General features: G+C 38.7%; 1 protein-coding gene across 2 annotated transcripts in view; it reads right to left on the reverse strand.

Moving 5' to 3' along the window:
* Positions 1-1,093: 1,093 nt before the first annotated feature.
* The window catches only part of ZZEF1 (zinc finger ZZ-type and EF-hand domain containing 1), a 61,950-nt gene continuing 46,575 nt past the window's right edge, over positions 1,094-16,468 (reverse strand). For both annotated transcript variants that reach the window (XM_074922575.1, XM_074922574.1), the window contains exons 45-55: positions 15,295-15,483; positions 14,847-14,947; positions 14,192-14,327; positions 12,786-13,145; positions 10,817-10,960; positions 9,765-9,933; positions 7,890-7,988; positions 6,982-7,147; positions 5,318-5,468; positions 4,701-4,772; positions 1,094-4,208 (exon numbers count right to left, since the gene is read on the reverse strand). In XM_074922575.1, the coding sequence (XP_074778676.1) occupies positions 4,134-4,208; positions 4,701-4,772; positions 5,318-5,468; positions 6,982-7,147; positions 7,890-7,988; positions 9,765-9,933; positions 10,817-10,960; positions 12,786-13,145; positions 14,192-14,327; positions 14,847-14,947; positions 15,295-15,483 (1,662 nt within the window). In that variant the 3' untranslated portion in view covers positions 1,094-4,133. The remainder of the gene's footprint in view (positions 4,209-4,700; positions 4,773-5,317; positions 5,469-6,981; positions 7,148-7,889; positions 7,989-9,764; positions 9,934-10,816; positions 10,961-12,785; positions 13,146-14,191; positions 14,328-14,846; positions 14,948-15,294; positions 15,484-16,468) is intronic.

A 16,468-nucleotide genomic window follows, 5' to 3' on the forward strand; every position in this document is an offset into this window, starting at 1 on the left:
TTGATCTGAAAAAAAGTGGTTCCCAGACATTATGCCTGGAACCACGCTGATTTCAATAGTTTAAAATGAATTTATTCAGTTCATCACCTTGTTTACACCAGCTGAAACCTCAAACCTGGTTGTGTCAGGGAATGATCCCCACTTTCCCACAATTTCACAATCATACTATTTATTTGTATTTAATAAAATTAACTAATTAGACCATTCTCTGAGCACATGGAACCGGTGGGAAGAACTTACAGCTTTAGGTGTCAACTTTCTTACTTATGCTTCCCTGAACAACCCCTTCCTCGAGGCAAATAAGCTTTTACACTAAGCCCATTGGACTAGGTAGGTACAAACTCCCTTGCTGATAGACACCACTAATTAGAATCAAGAGATACTAAGACAAATCTCAGCTTTACATGGGCCCCAGATGTGTGTTTCAGGTCTAAAGGTAAATAAATACAGTAAAACCAATGGAAAACATTTTTTAGGGTAAGGCTACTGGAATGTAAACAGCAAGGCTGGAATTTAAGAGACAACTCCAGAAGTATGTACCCTGCCCAGTTCGATACAATATCAAATATATACTGACTGCATGAGGAAAAGGAGGTTTGCTTACAGGCTGAGAGTTGGGGGGTTCAGCTGGAGAAGAGAAGGCTCCGGGGAGACCTTAGAGCGGCCTCCCAGGGCTGAAAGGGGCTGCAGGAAAGGGGGGAGGGACTCTTGGTCAGGGGTGTAGGGATAGGATGAGGGGTAACAGTTTTAAACTGAAAGAGAGGAGATTTAGATGAGATCTAAGGAAGAAATTCTCCCCTGTGAGGGGGGTGAGGCCCTGGCACAGGTTGCCCAGAGCAGCTGTGGCTGCCCCCTCCCTGGAAGGGTTCAAGGCCAGGTTGGACGGGGCTTGGGGCAACCCGGGCTGGGGGAAGGTGTCCCTGCCTGGGGCAGGGGGGTGGGACTGGATGGTCCTTAAGGTCCCTTCCAACCCAAACCAGTCTGTGATTGAAAAGATTCATAAGAAAAATCCTGGATCTCACTGCAACTTCAAGCATTTAACATTCAGTGAGGAGAGGAGAAAAGCAAACAAAAAACAGACACTGTGTTGTACTTTTTTGTTTTTATAGAATTTTTACAATATATTTCTCTTCATTTGCATATTTTACCCATATCTGTAGCTTTCTTTTTACATGTTGAACTGAACTGGAATAAATCTAAAGGTCTGATATATTTTAAACAACTGATAAAAATTGCAAAGTAGTAAACCCGTAAGAAAAGAAATTATAAAACTCTCTTTTTTAAGTGTTTAATGAAAGCAAGTCAAATGTATCATTAGGAACAATATGGTTTGTTTTAAACACATCATAGGTGATTCAGGCAGGACAACTTTTTTGTGGGTTTTTTTGTCTGTTTTTTTTTTTTATATTAGGCACATTTTTTTTCAGCATACCTGTTTTCCAGACAGTTTTATACTATTCAATATTATCATCCGCATCCACTTGGAACTGCTGCAGGATTTTCAAAATGTGATTGATCATGAATATTCATTACTGGTATTCTATTCCCCTTTCCTTAAAACTTTCAGAAGAAAAAGAAAAAAATCAGTGTTTCTTGTCTCTTAAAAAATCCATAATGAATGATTTGAGTTGTAAGGCAGCAACAGATTCAGTGTCAACTCAGGTCACAGTCCTTCAGTTCCATCTAGTGGGTAGAAATTATATTTAGTGGACTCTGTTCCTAGACAGTCCCTCAGGGCAAGATGACTGACTCACGAGGCCAGTTACTGCTGGTAGAGTAAGTTAAGTGGTACGCCTACTAAGGAACACTGGCCACTCCTGTGTCATCCTCGCAGCCTCTTGTCTTCATACAGAAAGCAAAAAGACGGTCCAACGGAAAAAAATGTAAATATGGTAGAGCCATGAGAGGTTCTATGAATGGTTTATTTACAGTCTTCATCCCTGATATGAAAAAAGAAAAAAGCCTTCTTTGACTAAAATGGCAGATCTCAGCAGCATGCTACATGCCTTAGCAAATCAGCCCATTGCATATCCTTGACTGCTTAGCCATGGATTCACACTGAGGCAGTGAATAGAAAGTCCTACTGCTCAAGAAGAGCAATTTCAAAATGCTCACCTGTCCCATCGATACAACTCCCTAAAGTAGACTTAAGAGTGTCACATTTTGGTGGAGCAACTCCCTGTTCTCAGCATCTGTTCATGCTATTAGAAAGTGTGAACCAGTTGGTTCCTCAGGGATATCTCAGATACCCCTGCAGTGAGATTGCAAACTCAAAATACATTACTCCGACGTGGGAACAAAATGATCCATGCGTTACAGATATGCCACAACTCTGATAATTCCCTTCCCATCGTGATCTCATTTAGGAAGGAAGGAAGGCTTTAACCTTCGGCTACAGTATACTCGAGGAGGGGTTTCAGAGCACCATCTCTCCATCTCCTTTCAGTCTTTGATAAATAGTACACTTCTCCCAAATTCTGGCATTCTCATTTGCTAAGAGGGCCACTCCATTCCTGACAGCACTGGCTTCACCATAGTGCTTCTTGGTCTTCAGTTTTAGGTCTTTCAGGCCGAACAAACATTCTGATTCAGCCTCATCCCCTGAAGGAGTATTCACTTCGCACTCACCTGGCTGAACAGAAGTCAAAACATGTTTAACTACAGCACTAGAGGCCATTCAAAAAAAGGGGGATGTATTATGTTTCCCTCTCAGAGGGTGACTGGACCACCTTTAAAATTCCAGCCCCAGCTGATAAGACCATCAGTTCAGAGGTCACCCTCCAAAGCAGTGCTCCTCTGCATGGTTGCTATTTAGGCACCACTCACCTTTTGGACAAGAAAGGCCAATAAGCATATTCCCTTCTGAGAGAGCCACTGCCTCTACACAACTTGCATTCAGTTACTACTGAAGCTTTTGGTTACCTTTTTTTTCATATCCTAATGTTGAGGTAAGGAAGGGAAGAAGAAAATAATTAGCGTAAAGAGCTTTCTGCATTCATACTTGACAAGGCCAGATCTACGTACTGTATAATGGTATACAAAATACACCCCCCTGTGTTCTTCTTAACTTTTTGGAAAGGGAATACCCAGCGTAGTTGAGCAGGAAGAAAGCCAATTTATTTTAGCATAGAAGGTCTGCAATTCATTCCATGTTCGCTAAGACTAATGCAGTTATTGCTCTGTAAGATAAGACTGGATTGATCATTAACCCCCATCCTGAATGCTGGGAGTCTGGGTTCCCAACGTTGCCGAGAAGGACCTCCTAAGCCACTAGTATCGAAATAATTAAAAGAAAAAAGCCTCATGAATAATTTCTTGTAAAGATGTGATCTTCAAGAAACATGTAAGTTCCTCAGTTCTTCATATCACCGCTGCTTTGTGAATGGAGGCCAGCCTTTGCTCTCTGCTCTAGAATAATGTACTATTTAGAATAACGCATTGGAGATAAATTAAGGTAAGAATAGATGATCCAGCTGATCGAATCAAAGAACAAGAGAAACATTAACCTCTTGCACAAGGATGCTCTGAAACTGGAATCCTTTAACTGCTAAGCGAATCACCCAGAATTTGTTTTACAATCTGTAGTTTAGTAAGAATTACAAGTTCTTTTCCTTGGGTAGTAGCCTTCAAAGCAAAAGCAAACACAACAGGATTCAAGCGTGGACCATCAGCCCACCAGATTCTGATTTGCGTGTTTCACTTCGATGATATATAATAGATGCTGCTGACGGCATCACTCCGAGTTCAGCAGTATTTTCAAAGCTGTCACATTCCATCAATCAAGTTTCCTTGGGAGCAGACGATACCAACGCGGGGGCCTTCCATTCTCATACTTCAGTTACCTTCTTGCGTTTACTTCCTCTGAATAAAAAAAATATTGTTCTGTTTACTCTAACATGCTACAATATGTGCATACATAACTGTAGGCGACGCGTGAGTTACTTCAAGATGTGCTTTTTCATTGAAGTGCGCTTTTACTTTTACAAATTCTACATCAAGGTGGAAGGAAGGAAGGCTGCAGAGTGCTCATACACTGAAGCTGAAGGAACTTTTCCTGAACGGAGTTAAGATGTTTGTTCCAAGGTCCCTATGGACAAACTACTCTATCCCATGCACTCCGGCCTGAGCCAGTATTAAACATTCCAGAAACTTGTTGATTTGTTCGGATAGTTAATGGCAAGACTGATAGCAGCAATGTTTTTCAGGGCCTAGAAGAGAGAAGGAAAAACAAAGTCACATCAAAGATTTTCCGAGACAAAACTGTAAAGAAATCCTTCTATGAAATGAAACAGAAATAGATAAATAACCATCCTGTTTCTACCTGGTCATCTCCCGGTAGTGCAGTAGTTGTCACACATCCAGGCAGTTTCAGCAAGGCAACTGCAATTCCAGTTGCTGAAAGACCAGGCCCCTTCCCCTTTTCCATGTTTTGGCAGTTGAGAGGTTAATTTGGTAAAACAGATAAGCCTGATCACACCCAACAGCCTGTTTGTGGCACCTCATCTGACTATTAAAGGAGAACAGCATTTGTGTGTAGTTCATCCACAAATTTCAGTGGCCTGTCATGGCACTGTAAAGCCCAAGTACGTTCCTCTCTATTTTATAAAACTCCACTGGGAAATCAGATATCATTCATTATCTATGTCTACCAGAAAAACATCACAAAACCACACATCTCTGGGGTTGTGCAATCTTATTACCTGTGCTGTGCAGCGATGAAGATGATCTTCAGTATTTAAGGCAAGCAAATACTCCTGTAGAGATCCAAGCTCCTGCAGCCAGAAAGCATTCAGTGAATACCAGCGTTTCTACCAAAGATATCATCCTCCTAATTAATATTAAAATGTTGATCATTACAGCAGTCCCCAAGAACCAAAGGCATCAGAATGACACACAAGACTCTCCTGGCCTAGAACACAGTTTGTGACCACAGAAATCAGTTCATTACAGACTGTTCATGTGTAATGTTCAAAATCAACCCAAGAAAAAAAACATTCAAATACCTTTAAATTAATTATTAAATCAGCATTCCTTTCAGAATAGAGTGGCTTTAGGGCCTGTTGCCTTAATCACACAAGGAAGAGTCATGACTATTACTTAAGATCCCACAATGGATAAGGCAACAGCATGCCCCTGTATTAGAATTTGCTACCAGATTCCACAAGAGGAAGTTGTTAATGTTTCTGAAACATTTAATGTTTCTATAGCTCTGATGAACTTCGCCAAGATAAAGGAAAACTGCGTTTAGCTTAAAACTGAACTACATATCATTCCCAGCACTGGGGAGAGGAGGGATACAGCTACAGGAACTGCTTACAGTAACTCTGTTTTCTGTAACAAAGAAGAGTTCTGCAAGTGCACGATGAAGAGGAAGGAGAATACCAGGCTTGGCCATGTCATGACACAAGTTGTTTTCCATATGCGTGAAGAGCTGCCAAAGTGGCTTCAACAAGGTGAGGTCACAGTCCCTGGAAAAAAAAAAAAGTAATCTAAATGAAATAGTGAGTAACCATGATCTTATGCCTGTTTCTGGGAGGGCTACCCCCCCCCCAACCCAAACAAATTAAAGAGAACAAAACCATACAGTTTTGACAGTTAGATGTATAAATGAATGAAAAAAACACAAGAAGTATTTTAAAATCTAAATTCAGTCAGGTGTTTCAGCACAATGAATTTCATCTGAATCAGCAGAGAAAACCCCATACCCATGGATATATCTAAATGAGTTGTCTAAAACTGAGTGGTCTCCTGAAATAAGGACTGTAAAAAACTATATACATCACTTTGCTAGATGCTCCAGCTCCACTGCTTGAAATTGTACAATACCAAACTACAGCACTGAGCAGGTGATGCCCTTGTATAGGGCAAATAGACAAAAATGGATAAAGAGCTTTACAAACAATTCCAACCTTGCCTCCTTCCTACTCCAGCATTAAAGCTAGCTAACGCAAATGTCACTTATCATACAGATACTGTTCAGTAGGGAGGGAAAAGGGGGCAACTCAATTTCAGAATCTATCATCCAATTAACACAAGAAAAATAATAAATATTATAAGCACAGCAGAGACTTGATCGTGTAGCAATTAAATTTGTTGTCCACATGACAAAGTAGACTTTTTCTCACGAAAAAAACTAAGGGAACTTGAAAAAATAACAAAACTGTGATTACAATTAATACCAGTTTTTCAGACTTGGATGTAGATTGGTGTATCTAAAATTTACAGAGACAAGTAATGATTTTATGTAATTGTCCATTTTTACTACTATATGTGAATATACTTTCTGACTTCTCTTTAGCAAAGTAAGCTAGTAGGATGCTGTTGTTTTCATGATTTTGCTTGATCTGAACTGAAAGGACATAACCAAGATAAGTGTCAGCATTCCAGCATCGTTGTGTTTCCAGCATTTCTGTTCAGTTAATGTGACTACACACATTTGCAAAACACTACAAAAGCTCAACAGTCTTCTGAATGTGTGTTTTAGTAAGAAATACCCACGCCATGTATTTTTCTGCATTAGCACACCTATCCCTTCTAAAACTCAATTACAGGCTTAGTGGTACAACTAAAAATAATAATTTAAAAGTTATTTACATTATAGAGAATCAGATCATAATTTCACCAGTTTATTATTCCATCCTCACCTTAATTCTGAAGTATGACTAATACAAAGAGAATAAACATCTAGAAAATTAAATGGAATGTATCCTGTTACAGGGTGATTTTTTTTGTCTTTACAACAACATTTGAATTCACTGGACCTTTTTTAAAAACCAAGAAAGAAGAGAAAATGTTTTTTTTTTTTAAAAAAACCTCATAAGAAGTTTCTGCTATCAAGGCACTACGACTTATGTCTGAAAGGCGAATTAAGAACACCTACTTCAAATTGTGGTTTTTTCGGCTTCAAAACAACATCAGCTTAGTCACTTTTTCTTCTCCTGCCCTTTGCCTTCAGTGTACAGCATAGCCCAGCACACTTACCTCTGGGTGCTGCACTGCACTATCTTCAGGAGCAAGTGGATAGCCTTCAAACGCTGGTGACCAGTCTGACGGCACGCCACCCCGACCTGCCATTCCCAGATTTTGGCCAGTGGGAGATGAGGAACTACTCTTTCCTCAGACAGCATCTGCTTTAAAATTTCAAACCCTGGGGAAAAAAACCAAAAATTCAAACAGCTGTTACTTCTGTACAGACCCATTCTAAACATATATTCACTTTTCTCTGTATTAAGTACTGCTCTGGAAAGCAAGAAATATCAAAGAAAAATACCCCCCAAAATTTGAGATAATTCTAGATTACATCTTGATATCACAAGTCTTTTCTTAGATAAAAATCAGAAAGAATCCTATCTGAAATTAAAGTTTTGCCAAACAAAGCAAACAAAACACAGGTCTTCATTATTATGTGACATGCAGCAGAGTTTTGCCAACTGCAAATCATCCACCAGCCTCAATTTCATTAAAAATATTTAAACTCTAAAATAAACTAACAAAACTTTTCATGTTATATCTAGAAATTAGATCCAGAACCAGCTTATTTTAATGGATAACTAGTTTTTAAACACACAGTTACAATTATTTCTGTCTCCAATTACGGCGCCTTGGGGTGTTTACTAAATGCTGTGTCTAATTACTGTCATATAATGAGACTTTGAATGCAAAATGGTATTATTATAGTTATCTCCAAGTGTCTGTGAAGATTTGGTATTTCTAGCATAAAGTCACAGCAAATAAGAGACATTAGTCAAGTTTCAGCTTGAACAAAACTAATCGTGTTATTTCTAAAACACTGGAGAAAGCAAATTCTAAGTCAAATAACGACAAGTCTGTTAAAGCTCAGCAAAATAACTCCAAAAAGCCCTTTCCATTACATTCTGAGAAGTGCTCACCTGTCTGAAACCTTCCAAGATGACCTGCTGTCACTGTAAACTTGTAACCCCACTCAGTGTTACTCATGTCAGAAGTGAATCGGTAATAGAGTGTGTCTCCTGTGTACAAGGGAAGGAAAAAAATCCACATTACTACCTTCTGAGTTAGTTTTACTATCTGAAATACAATTCAAATGGAAAGTCTGTCATAAAATAATCCTAGATAACACCAAGAGAGGTGATCTTTTACTTTTTGGTAATTATGACATGCACAGAACAGGATGACAAACAGGAGGCTGAAACAAAATGCAGAACGGTTTTCAATGTATGAAGATACTTAAAAGGATAATGTCTGACGTTTTTGTCAGCTACACAGAAGAAGAGGGAGTTAAAGAAACTCTATACTGTACACAGTTAAACTTCACTTTTTCAACTGTGTTATGGATCAATTATGATTTATGAAAAAAGAACTTCTACATAGGCAGCCAAGTTCACAGCCCATTAAACAAAAGGTTAAAAAATTGAAAGTAAAGTTGCACTTCTTTCACATGTCAGAAGATTGAATTGCACACTTTTATCCTAGGGAACAAAATTGTTAAAAACTTAACCACTTAAAAGTGGAAGAACTATCAAGATGTTTGACCATTTTACAATCAAGTGCTCTGTAATATCAGATCTGGTTAAAACTCAGAATTTCCCTCCATTCCATGAAAGATCCTATCACCCTGGGATAAGCAAGCTAGTTTTCATTGGGAAGCAGAATTTTCACAGTTTCAGGAAGAAGAAAAATTTTGAAAACATTTTTCAGGATTAAAAAAAAAAATTAAAATCTAAAACCCCATTTCTCTTTTCATCATGAAGCGAAGCCATGGCGCTCTCCTATTTCTAGGAGTCCTGAGAAAGCCCTGCCATCTAATTAAAAGCTCTGAAGCCTTCAAATGCCTGGTTTCAGCTAAGCCCTGCTGAGTGAAATCAAGAGGCTTAATCCAGGCAGCCTTGGCTGGAAATGAAGTTTCACAAGGTGAAACTCAAGTTTCACAGCCAAGGCTGCTCCAAAACAATAAGCCTCAAAGTTCGGTTTCTTGGCAAACCTCTGCAACTATCTGAGAGGAAAAGGAAGACAGAAAGAAGTACATAAAAGTCCAAAATATTCCTACAGAGTACACATTTGTTTCTAAACAGCACCTTGTAACCTAAACTGCTTTGCTAAGAAAGTTCCTAAACCTATTTACTGCTGCTGACAGTACATGAAGACAAAAGCTTCCTGCAACTCCCTGGGTTAAAAAAAAACCCAAATAACTTAACATAAGAAGCACAGGACCATGCAGTCCTTCAGCTCACTGGCATTTGCTACTGTGTTATCAAAAACCTGCTTAGAGAACACAGACTGAAGTTGTCAGTCAAATGACTGATTTTTTTTTTTCAGCTATGCTCAGTGGCAACAACTGGAGACAAGGCATTGGCACACACGATTTGCTCTGAGCACTAGTATAGCATTGAGACAAGAGATAAGCCTATCTATTTATTTATTTTTAAATGTGTTTCCTGTGGAAAGTAAGACAAGGCAGAAACAATGTAAGTGAATATCGTGCCGAGCAAGGACCATGTTGGAACAGAATCAAGATCAAAATTTGTTTTCAGTAGTTAAGTGCGTGCTTTGACTAAGGCGTGGAAAAAAGAAGGTCAAGCAGCAGAACAACAGATAAGCCTAGTTTTAAGAAACAAATGCAAGAGCAGCATGTCAGAGCAAACAGACTGAGACAAGAAAAGGATTTTCTTTTCCCACACATCTTAGGAACATCCACGTTTAACTGCCATCGTTCAGTAGTTTCTCTCAAGAGTCCTGGATACCAGCAACATCCTATACATTTGCACTTTGAAACACTGCATATTCACCTGGAAGCTCAAAATCATTCCATTTCTGTGGAGACCCACTGAAGCTGTGCCGGTCCTGCTGGAAGTCACTGCTGCTGGACATGAGCAACTCATCACAGCCCTCTTCTGTATTACACTGAGAGTCAAATTTGATTGAGAGGTAGATAGCACCAGGAATGTGAACTTTATCCTGAGAAATAAACAGATGATCTTTGTATGCTGTAATACTGTATTACCAAGAAGCTACTTAACTTTCACCTTACAAACAAGGGAGATATAACAAATATTAACAATGTCTTCAAAGGAAAAAAACATCATCTGGAGCTAATTTAAGAAATGTAAAGCATGGCCTATTGTTTGCATTAGCTGTTAAGCATGTAAAATTAATTGTTAGCAATGCTTTGTTTTTTTCAAAGCAGTAATTGTTGCTGATATTGATCTCATTGCCAGAACCTAAAGATTTATATGCATTTAAAAAATAAAAATCAGAAGAGTCAGAGCTGCAGGGAAATTGAAAGTTCCCAAGACTGCCCAGAGGCAATAATTACTTACCAAACTATATTAGAAAAATGCTTTCAAACAGTATCAAGAGAAGAAAAATCAAAAACTGTGTGTGTCAGGTGAAAACAGTCTAAAATGAGAAATACAAAAGAAAAAAAGACTCCGAGCTTTCATCTAACAGCACAAGGAAGTAGCAGGCCAACTGAAAGAGACCTTTGGATGTAAAAGGTAGAAATATTTGCTCATTAAGGCCCTGAAGCCATTTAAGGATATGATCTGCTTCAAACACATGCATAGTAAAACCATTTCAGTCATGCACTTTTCACATGATTGAATTCGGACTACACTGAAGTGCCTTACTGAACATATTTCTTTACAGGGCAATGCCTCGGCCATCTGACATGAGCTTTTTCAAAAGCAAGACTGAACAGCTATTTCACAGGTGCTTCAAGCACACAAGTTCCAGATATACACATGGAACACCGTGAGACTTCTGCTCCAACCAACTTGACGTTTTTCAACTAGTCTTCAAGTCATGCAAATCCACTGCACTGTAATACTGTACGACTTACCTCAAAATTAGTATTGTTGTTATAAGGATGTTTAGATTCACGCATCTGGACTGCCATTCCGGGTTCCTCCATGAACTGGCAAGCTGTCAGCGCCATTGTTCCTAGCATGCTCTCACTGCACCCATGCAGTACTTTCTGGAGAATCTGGGGAGAAGTAACATGTCATGTAAATACAATTTGCTATCAAAACAACATTTACAAACTTATAGGCTGATGACTGACACGAGTCATTACTAGCTACACATCATTTCAGAAGAGAGAATCGAGCTACTAGCAAGAAACAAGACAAATTCACAAGTGATGTCTACAAGTGTCATCTCCATAAATGCAGATTTTACTGTCCCCTGTTCCAGATCTTTCAGCCTATCTGAAAATAACACGAGAGCTGTGAGCTACGTACATCTCCTTCTGCAAATGCTAGAATCAAGGCTAATCCATAAAGTAATTAACAGTAAACTAAAGGAAAGTAAACAAGGAAAATAAACATCTTTGTTAACATACTAAACAGACACCTTTACCTTCTATACCTACAGGTTTTGATTTGAATAGAATGTGTCTTATGTTTTAGCCTTCAAAATGTATACTTCATGTATAAGAAGTGATTAAGTACCAGTGAAGTGGCTGCAGTGTTTGAAAGCACTACATCCCAAGAGCTGTGTCTTTAAAAAGACAAATAAAAGCCATTTAGTTTATCAGGACACATTAAATGATAATTCAGACAACCTGAGTCTCCACTTTTTCTTATTTTTCAAAAGTGCACAAGAGCACTGAAACAGGAATCTTGCTACTCGAGGCCCTTTCCAGGTCATTATAGCAACCTGTTACATCTCTTCACCTACAATTTTCTAACTCCTATAAAACGTAATACCAGCTCAGACCAAAAGGTTTGTCTCCAAATCAGTCGATAATTGATTTCTTAATGAAAAGGAGTTTAAAACACAAATGTAGTACATAGCATAGTTCCCTGAATGAGTTCTTTGCCTCCACACACCTGCAGAACAGCCTAAGAAAAGGGCTATGTGTTTGTATTTAATACACCTTAACAGATTTTTATTCTACCAGTTCATCCTGTCATTTTCTGAACCTATATAAACACCCTGTGGCAACAATTTCAATGACATACTGTGTCAAGAACCAGTTCTTTTGGTTTGCTTTGGACCTGCCACTTATGAACTTAATTTGACACTCCTTTGTTTTCTTACTGGGAGGGCCAGTGAATAACACTTGCTGTTAACTTTTGTATGCTGCTTACTGTTTTAAAAAGAAAGAGGAAGACAGTTTTTCATTATTCCTCCTCCCTCAGTGCCTCTACAGGGCAAACATCCAGGTGAAGAAAAGTAGTTGGTTCCTCATACTGAATTATTCCATGGCTATAATAATCCCTGCCACTCTTCTCCAGACCTCTCCCAGTTGCACTGCATTTTTTTTTTTTTTTTTTTCCAAATGAGATGAGGGAGTCAGGTCACATGCTGTAGTCCAGATGAAAGCATACTATTGGTTCAGTGGCATACCAATGTGTTTTGGTTTATTTTTAATTCCTTCTTAGAAGATTCCCAGCACTTGATTTGCTTCAAGTGCTGTGAAGCCCTGAGCTGTTATAATTCCAAGATCACTTCCACCACAGCAACAGTCAGCACATCGATGGAACAGCAGGTATTACAATATACACACTGAGATCTAACAAAAAGCAGCTTTCAAAATGTAAGCCTAGTTTACCAATTTCCCTGTAAGATTTAATTTTGCCATATAGCTCTTTCATAACTGAAAGAGTTGTCTCCACGGAGCTAGTTTTTCCATTTTCTGTTAACAAAATCAGTACATTAAGACACTGACAGATTCCAACTGCTTTTTCAGAACTAATTTAAATTGTGGAGTTTCAATTTAGTTTAAACAAGGAACTGCAAGTGTTGTTAGAGTCTCGTGACATAAGCACAGGGCTCGTTCACATGCATAAGTGAAATCCACTTACTTTTTCCCATAACTGCTTTTCCTCTAGCTGCATGAGCATGTCCAGTATGTACGTCATATGGGCTGGACCACTAAGATCTAGGATTTCCTCATTTATTGCCACATCATCTGGCCACTCAGCTAACAATGATGCCAGCACATGCCTGGCATAAAGAACAGCCGTTGCCTCATTGACACGATACAGGTAATCCCTCACAGCCTTTTTACTTCTAGAGTCCAGCTCCTTGTGCAGGAGTATTGAACTCTTAGTGCGACGTTGCTTGGCATAACTAAGCTGTAGATCACTCTCTGTGTTGGTTATCAGTTTCTGGGCGACTGGATTGGTTTCTTCTGTTGCTTTATCACATAGCGCAGGCTTTGACTGCAAAAAAAGAAATGCAAGTTTGAAAATAGGCTCTGAAAAACTTACTTCGTTATGTTTGGAGATCTGATCAGTCCAACAGACTGCAAGCTAAATTTACATATGAATCTGTCTTTTACACATTGAAAACCAGATGCATCAAAGAACACATGCAGATGTGCAGAGACAGAATTCTGTCTCATGCCCCTGCAGAGACAGAATTCCTCAGCAAGACTGTTTATGTCAACAGATTTCCCTACACACTGATGCACTCATGACTGTACACACAAGCAGAAACAGCAGTTAGAATCTCACCAGAAGCACTGATTTAAGCTGATCTACAGAGGTAAAGCAACAAAGTGCCATGCTATTTGTGACACGGAATAAAGCAAGTTAGGAGGGACCTTTGGAGATCCTTTGGTCCAAATCCGACCTAAAGCTGAGCCAACTTCAAAATCAAGGCTTTGTTCAGTTAAGTTCAGAGAACTTCCAGGGTGGGTATTTCACAGCCTCTGTATGAGCTTTTTCCTTATGTGAAACTACTTGAGGAAGCCCTTGATCCACTTTGTTATGCAGCTGATAGACAACCATGCTGGTGATACCACACAGCCAGGAATCGACACCCAGGATAAAGCAAAGGGCTGTGAGACCATGCTATTGAATGCAAAACCTAAAGATTGCAACTGCAGTGCCTACTTTACAAGAAAAATTCATTGCTTCCTTGTCCTGCTGAAATTACTGTAAGATAACAATAATATGCTACTCCAGTAACACTTAACAGCATAAGCGTACAGTAATTAGATACAATCTCTCTTATATGAGGAGAGGAAATTACAGCGTGCAATCACAATTTGTTCTCCTGACCTGAGAATCAAGTTCTCTTACTTCCTTAAGGAAGAAATTTCAAGAAAGAAATACTTGTTTCTTGTTATATCTGCTCATTTTGACATAAAACATTAACAACAAAAAAACCCCCATCAGGTTTGAAGTTACTAAACAAAACTGAAGTTACTCAATGCCTAAATTAATTATTTCACAACTGCTCCCTTTTGTGGAGACGTACGTACCAAACACGGTAAGATTATCATATCTGTATCTACTGCTTTTGAACTCTGCTCCTCCAACCTCAAACGCTTGCTGGGTTGCCATTTCTGAGCCAGGGTTCGGATCCTCTCATCTATTGTAATTACATCTCCGTCAAACCTTAGAACAAAAAAACACCACCACAAATGTTTCAAAAGTAATGCAAACTATATTTGTGCAATTAAATGTAAATTAATCTTCCCATCTTCTGTTTCAGAAAGTCATTAAAATCTACCTATTTTTATCGTATTATGTTAACTAGCTTCCCCGTTCTAACAAGTCAGAGGTTTTAAATGTTATAAAATTGCTCATCTCTGTGAGAACATGGTGGCTCCACAACATGCTTTGATGACTAGAAACCTCACATAAGCTCTCTATTCTTCCTCAGTTAGGGTAACTTAAGAGACACAGTAGATCTTCACAGGGGAATTATCATAGTGAAAAGAACATGCAATGTATTTTAGAAGACAGGGACTTGTTCCCGTAAATAGAACTTAGTAGGAGTTTATTTCCTTACTTTTTCATACATTGAAACCATATTATATCTTTGGATCTATTTCTATTGGCACCTATTAGATTTTGAGTTACCCCCCACATCTAGGAACTTTGTTTTTCTGCTGGACCCTGTCTTTCACGTACCTCTTTTGAACTTCCAGGAAAAAAGACTCTGTTCTTTTCATTTGCAACTCATACATGGCTCGAAGAATATGGAGAGGTGCATTAAGTGCATCATGCGTCATCTGAGCAAGGAGACAAAAAAAAAAAAAAAAAGACATTCCAGGGGAAAAAAAGATTAGTTTCTTTAAGGATGACCTAGGTATTATTTTCCTACTTCTTATACAGGTAGAGAATTAATGAACTTAATATCTGGATTAGTAAAAAATTAAAAGTAATTTAGCAGAAAGCTTTATAATTATTTCGTAGTGTTCATTACTGTACTTCTAGTTTACTTCCTTTAGATAACTATACATTGAAATCATAGACCCATATTCTGTGAATTCCAAAGAAAAATGGCCGTATAAACTACCAAATATTTTATGCAACTAGCAAATTCGCAGTAACTTCAAAAGGAGGTAAAATTAAGTACCAAGAAGCATATTTTGGTGGCTTCATCCAAACCCTCCAGAGGATCAAGTTTGTTCTGCTCTAAATCAACAGGACCAACAATGGGTTGCTCTACATCTTGATCTTGTTCCCTTTCTTCCAGTTCAGTGTCCTCACGTTCAGCCAGGGAACTGATCTCTTTCTTTGAGGAATACAGCATTATTGACAAAATCTACACAGAAAAGAGGTAACATATGGTGTGACAGCTGTAGATATTATTGGTGTATCTGCAATCAGCATTTTATAAGAACATTATAAGACTTGGACAGTGCTTAACACATGCTATTCTAAAAAGAAGCAGCACCTAAAAAAACCCCAATAAAACCCCTAAATCACAAAAACAAACCATTTCTCACTTCACAAATGAGTTACACCTTCCAAGCCGCTACAAAGAAAAGTGATTAGCCACAGGTGTAAAAAAATTAAGAAAATTATTATTTAACCATTTCGGTACATCAAATGTTTGAGAATTCTTAGACAAGAACACAGCAGTGGTGACTATCACCAAAAAGCCAGTGATGCCACTACACACTCTCCTCCTTTGAAAACACACCTTTGGCTTCAGCACAGCCAACAACACTACACTCCTAACAGGAAGAAAATGATGTTACACGCTTCCTTGGTCCTCCGATTTGTGTCAGACACAGTTGTGGGCAGAGGAATGGCGAGACATTTTAGTGCTCAGGGCTGAACATTCATTTGGTAGTTTGCTGCCCAAAGGGGAGGCAGGTGGGACGCCTCTCAGTCAGGGCTGGTCCTCTGGCTGTAGGTCAGGAGGCAGGAAGAACCTACAAGTCCAGCTCTGATCTGCAGTGTTTCTAACCAACCACTTGGGGCAACTTTTCAGAGGAAATCCCGGGTTTTACTCTCTCTCCTTGCTACCGTCTTAAGTACAAACTAACACAACTTTTGCCTATGATAAAACAGTTGAACCACACTTATCTTCCAGTAACTAACAAGCATTCAGAAAGAATATGCTCACATGCATATTGATCTGCCCATATTGCTCTGCAGTAATACCTTGTACATGTCAGTGAGTAATGCAAGTAATGTTTTTCTTTGAGATTAATTATTATTTTTTAAATCGAAGAATGGAATTTTCAAGAACAGTCTAAATACAATTCATAAAAGAAACGGAGTAGGTGATTAATGCCTCA

Source organism: Athene noctua, chromosome 19 (genome assembly GCF_965140245.1).
Source record: "Athene noctua chromosome 19, bAthNoc1.hap1.1, whole genome shotgun sequence".
Taxonomy (NCBI): Eukaryota; Metazoa; Chordata; class Aves; order Strigiformes; family Strigidae; genus Athene; species Athene noctua.